The 6,000-nt window shown below is 34.7% G+C and overlaps 1 protein-coding gene across 1 annotated transcript in view; it reads right to left on the bottom strand.

The window, feature by feature from the left end:
* Window positions 1–3,147: 3,147 nt before the first annotated feature.
* Window positions 3,148–6,000, bottom strand: part of Man1a2 (mannosidase, alpha, class 1A, member 2) — a gene marked incomplete at its 5' end in the record, with an annotated part of 151,089 nt that continues 148,236 nt past the window's right edge. Inside the window, 1 exon segment of the mRNA XM_005389057.2 lies at window positions 3,148–4,299. Coding sequence (XP_005389114.1) covers window positions 4,167–4,299 — 133 coding nt within the window. The 3' untranslated portion in view covers window positions 3,148–4,166.

Genomic DNA, 6,000 nt, shown 5'->3' with positions numbered 1-6,000 from the left:
AAGTAACAAAAAACCATCTTTACCAATGTTCTTGAACCAAGGTAAGTGGATTAAAATATCTCTATCATATGTGGTTGCTTAAATATTTTGCATATAATCTGTGTAGATCAAAATCAGTTACTGTGTTTCTGAACTAACAGTACTATAAGTCTGTGTATATTATATTTATGTGTATATCTATATAAAGAGTGGACAAGACACAAGCTAGCCAAATTGAGGCTAAACAATTACCAGGAACTATGGTTTGAAACTTAGAAATAGTTTACTGTGTTTTTCTTTATCTTTAAGAAATATGGGTTCTACCAATAGTAGGAAGCATACCAGAGCAAAGAAATTTATATTGCAGATTTTACCCAAGAATTGACAAAAGCTTGAGTATAAAATAACCAGCCTTTCTATAAAACATTGATTTTAATTATACATAAAGTGATATACCAAAATAAGAATGTTTTTCTTCCTAAACTTTAGTCAAAGTTGCATCAGAATCAAATATTTTGATCTTTTCCAAGAGATTTTAGTTATTAACTACAATTGTGGTTGTTAGTATTATATAGTAACACTGTTTAAAATATAAACGTTTTCCTCATTAATTTAAATGAAATATAAAATTAAGGATTTTGTAATATAATTCACATTGGAAAACATTTATAATGGTATGAATTACTCTCATACAGAAAATGTCATTCAAATTACATAAAATATTCTAATGCTTGAAGGTGCCAGGCACAATGCTTGGCACTTACTTGGTACTCCATAAATGTGTTCACTCATTCTCTCACTTACTCATGCATTCATTCAAAGAAATTCAAGCTTAAGGAGAAACTACATTATAATAAGAATGGCAAGCACAATCTTGTATCAACAAATTTGGAGTTGTGACAAAGACTTTGGCAATGTAGAGTGGAGAATGTGAGAGGTTGATGATCAAAATTTCAAACTGCTTGGTTAACATCTACCAAGTAAAGCCCTGGGTTGCCCTAGGTGACATCATAGAAAATCAAGGTTAATATTCCATAAAAAATGCACTCTTTCAATATCAGGTTTTACTTCTCCACATAAACAACTGCTCAAAGACAGGAGTAAGTTGGTGTTAGGGAGACATTAAGATGTACAAGCTACCTAAACGTAAGAACCACCTGACTGGGTACTTATTTCTCTGCACTGGAACTTCTTTTTGGTTATGGGCCTATTCACTTGGTTTTAACAACTTCACACTAGTTGAGTTTCATTCTGGTTAAACATTTTTTAAAGAATGGTGTGAACCCCAAAAATGTGACTCTAAAATAAAGACAAATGTACAAGGTAATGGGGTGTGCAACATTCTTATTTTTTCTTTTACGTATCAACTGATTAATCTACTCTGCATAACTGTGCCACAGGCACATGGTGAGATGTCAGCTCTTTAAGGAGGCACCTAGAAAAGAGTATTTCTGGGTTTTTTCACAGGTCTTATAAATAAATGCAAGGAATAATGAACCTGAGTAACAAGGTCTAAAAATGCAAGAGGCTGTGAAGGACAGAAAAAAAGATAGTTTTGGAAAATACACAAAATATGGGTGAGGACTGATCTTGGAGGAAGTTACTTTAACAACCTACAACAAACATAAGACATGACAACAGCAAGTTATCCGTATCTGACTTTCACTGCCTTTGGTATTGAGAGAAGAAAAAGCACTGCTATAAGCTCTAGTTTTAACTGTCACACAAAAGACAGAAATTGGTGAAGGACCCTTCCATAGTCCCCTCAAATCTTTCTTTGTATGAGACTGGCCCTGCTTGTACACTTCCCTACCTTTTCTTAACGTCCGTCATCTGGTAATACAGACCACTTTGGAAGTGAGGGTTCTGACTCTTTTTTTTTTTTTTTTTTTTTAAAGACAGGGTCTCAGTATGCAGTTCAGGCTGGCCTTGAGCTCACTTTGTAGCCCAGGCTGGTCTTGAACTCGCGAAGATCCTCCTGCTTCAGCCCCCAATGCTGGGATTACAGGTGTGCACCACCACACCCCGGACTCTTGAGGAGTTACTGGGGAGCCAAGATGGCCCATTTACTCTGCATTCTTCTAAACGAGGTGTGAAAGAGTTTGTTGCCATCTGCAAGGCAGCTCTGGGTTATCTGTCAACTCAAGTTTTTCACTTATCTGTTTTCAGTGATTCATAATGGACTTAGAAAGAAGACTGAATTTTTCTGAGAACCAAATACCTTTCCCTTTCTTTTCTAAAGTGACAGTCTACCACCTTTCTCAAAATTTGAAATTTTCAAGTAGCAAAAGACCTTACAATTTCAAAATAGGTGCTAAAACTTAACCTTCTTAAGACTTAATACAACTGGCTTAACATCCTTATTTTCTGTGTCTAATGAACAATTTTTTTTTTTTTGTTTGTTTGTTTGTTTGTTTGTTTTTCTCCGGTACCGGGAACCGAACTCACGACCTTGCACTTGCCAGGCAGGTGCTTTGCCGCTGAGCTAAATCCCCAGCCCCCCTAATGAACAATTTTGAGGTGGCTATTATTTATGGATCATTGGTTGAATTGTGAGGATTGTATGATGATTAGTAGTGTAAGATGATCATCCTTAGAAAATGTTTAATTTGTTAAATTCTTTCCCAATTTAAATCTACTACATGCTAACAGAGGATTAAAAACTACCAAATAAATAAATAAGCCTTTAGCATTCCAAAGTAAACTTCTTGTACAAATTTGTTTCATGAAATATTCAAATTTAGAGTAAATATTTAACTATATTTTTTCAACTCTTATTAATATCAATGGAAGAGGTCTGTTTTAAATGAAAAGAGAAAAAAGTACCTGCACTGTCGCAGAAATTGAAGGAACAGAAAATTTATAAGCATTACTATTTACCTTACATTGTAGTTCTTGATAAAATTTAAGATCTTCCAGCCAAAACAATAAATAGTAATATCTTTAAAAAGAAGTATCAAAGCTAAACCTACTGAGGGTAGGAGAAAGTACTTTAGATAAATTCTAATTTTAGGGTAATAAATTAATTACAATTATCACTGAAAATTATTTTGAAGCTATTCTGCCTAATTCTTTGCATTTCTATAAATATTTTTAGATAAACTAAAAAAACATACTTGTGAATAGCTCATTCATCCGATAAGATTCCAGATAAAATGTTTAAGGAAGTTTCACTATTTTGTTTTTGCTTTAATAAATTATGAAAGTAATTCAATTTACCATTGCAAATTCAAAGTTGCATAACAGAATAGTAAATTTGGTCAAGTCAAAGTTGTACGTTGAATGACTCAACTTTTTAATGAAATAAAATTTACTTAATAGACTTGTTAGATTAGGAAAATAATCTCTTACCAACAAAACCAAGGATTTTACTAAGAAAGAACGAGTTTCAAGGCAACAAAATGGCATTTTCCCCACTTTTCATCATGCTACCTACACCATACTGAATTACATGCACAAAATCCCAAACCTATTAGGCTCCTAAGCACTGGTGATGATAAATAGCAGTTTCAATGGTACCATGTGGACAGAAAGACTTTAAGAGTATTCTTTGTGAGATCATGCCCCCAGTGAATTAAATTCAACCAAGAAATTTCAATGAAATAGATTGGGACTGAAATGGTCGCCAGTCCAGTCATCCAATGGGGAACATGGAAATTCAGACAGGGTTCGGTACTTCTGTTCCTTTTTGAGTCTTCTTTTTACTGATACAGTTACGCTCTTCTTTTGCTCTTGTATATCTTAGCTTATTCCATTATTAAAATGGAGAAAAAAGGGATAAACAACATGTAAATATTTGATTTGAAAGCTGCTCCACCGTGGGAGGAAAACAAATAATATGTAATTCGTTCCAAAGGCCATCTCTAACTCCTGGAGGGTGTTCTATGTTCTTGGCTTGCTCTAATAATATAGAAGTAATGGGCATTGTTTCTCAAGTGACCATCTCATTACAAATCAAAGTACATCAGGTCTCTGTCCTATATGTACCAGAACATGTTTTGGTCAGGTATAAAATGGAATAATTTCAAAGTTGGTATATTTACATGTTGGAAAGTCTTGAGAGGAAGAGTTTCACCCTGTCATGTTGACTTAGAGGTCCAGGTTTTCAAAGACTCCTCTCCAGACTAGTTTCTGTAGTAGTCCATGTAAACAAAACACAGGTAAGAATGGTCCTTCTAGAGCTGCTTTCATCGAACAGCAGGATTACCTGAAAGTGTGGTGTTGGCTAAATGTAATACAGGCAGAGGGTGAGCCTCTGTGTTAAACACCCAGTGGTCTAAAGGTAAAAGGTCATCACCGGAGAACAGCAGGTACAAGTATCTGAAAATAATAAGGGGAGAAATGAGCTTCAGTTAGAATTCAAAAAGATTATATGAGCTCATATGAATGCAGAGAGAAAGCAATGACCTATTTTGAGCAGCCTGATGAAAAACACATCACAGAAATAAACCTTAAGTCTTTCAAATGATCTAAAACACAAAAACAATGTGTTCCAGGCCAGAGCACAAGAAAACCCAGTAAGATGCATGTCTAGACCTCCTGAAATAAAAGTTTTTAAAGAAACTATTTATGAAGAACAAAACAACAATGCTGTCAGATGGCAAAAACCAACCACTACATAATTTTTCAAAGATACTGTTTTAAAAATCACACATATCATCAATCACGTGTTGGCAATTTACAGAGCTCATAGTAGAACAAGAAATTAATTCACACTTAGCAATAAATGTTGAGGGAAATAAGTGAAGTATGTTGTCTGGCTATAGAAAGGGTGTTTACACACCAGCACTCCTATTATGTTAGCAGTTGTAGTGTCTACAGTTCTTCGTATGAGAAATTGTTAAGTAGATTTCAGAAATATTATGAAATTACAGGAGGCTTAATAATTATTCTTAATAGGTAACATGGCTGTGGATATAAAGATAAGGATCACGGCTTCTTCAGGAGCACTACAAGCCAATAGTAACTATGGCTTTCCAAACTTGGAAATTAAAAATGTGTCAACAATTCTTACCTATAATATCTGGAAACCTAACAATCTGAAACCTATTAGGGTGTCATCAAAGTGAATGTAAAAACTAGAATCCGGGGATGGGAATGTAGCTCAGTAGTAGATCACTTTGGCTAACATTGAAGCCTTGGCTTCAACTGCAGCACCACATTAAAAAACAGAAAAACGAACAACCCCACTAGCCAATATTATGGACACAGGAAACTTCTAATGCTTGATCTTTGCAATAACTAGCTAGGTCTTATAAGCCCTCCATGAATAATTTTTTCATTTTTAGTATAATATCTTACTGCTATAATTGTAGATGAGGGTACAAACGTGTGACACTGAGGTAAATGGGGACTGCATATCAACTTTATGACTGGTAAAGCTGCAATAGAGAGTAACACAGCTTTCTGTCTCACTCCTTGAACCTAGACGTGAAGGTCTGCTTCACTGATTTACTTACGAGGCTAGAAGCAGAGAAGATGGAACTAACAGATTTAGTTAGACATAGCCATGAATTTCATGTTTTGCTTATCATGTGGAGACCAAAAGCACAAGCTCAAGGAATGCCTTGTATTCAGGGCACATTTTAAGGCAATGTTCTGACTCTTTGTTAAGTATGTGCTAAAAAAAAAAAAAAAAAAAAGCCAGGCTCACTCTAATTTCATTACTAAAAGCAACAACTGATGCATTTGAGAGAATGAAAAGGGAGACTGGACCCAGAGACACAAAGGGAAGAGGGCATGTGAAGACAGTGGCAAAGGCTGAGCACATTTTCATGTCATTTCTGTCATCTTTATTTGGTGCAATGTCTACTTAAATTTTCATCCAGCTTTTAATTAGATTTCACGGTCTTTTCATTCTCTTAATGTCTTTCTAAGAGCAGACAACTTTAATTTTGAGACCAATTAGTAAATTGGATTTTATGGATTTTGTTTTTGGTGTTGTACGTAAAAAAAAAAAAAAAAAAAAAAAGAGTCTAGCCTAAGGTCACAAGATTTTCTCATGTTTCTGTCTAAACATTG

This window comes from Chinchilla lanigera, unplaced genomic scaffold, assembly GCF_000276665.1.
Source record: "Chinchilla lanigera isolate Chin_1 unplaced genomic scaffold, ChiLan1.0 scaffold00034, whole genome shotgun sequence".
Classification (NCBI taxonomy): domain Eukaryota; kingdom Metazoa; phylum Chordata; class Mammalia; order Rodentia; family Chinchillidae; genus Chinchilla; species Chinchilla lanigera.
This window is presented reverse-complemented; position numbering and strand designations above follow the sequence as displayed.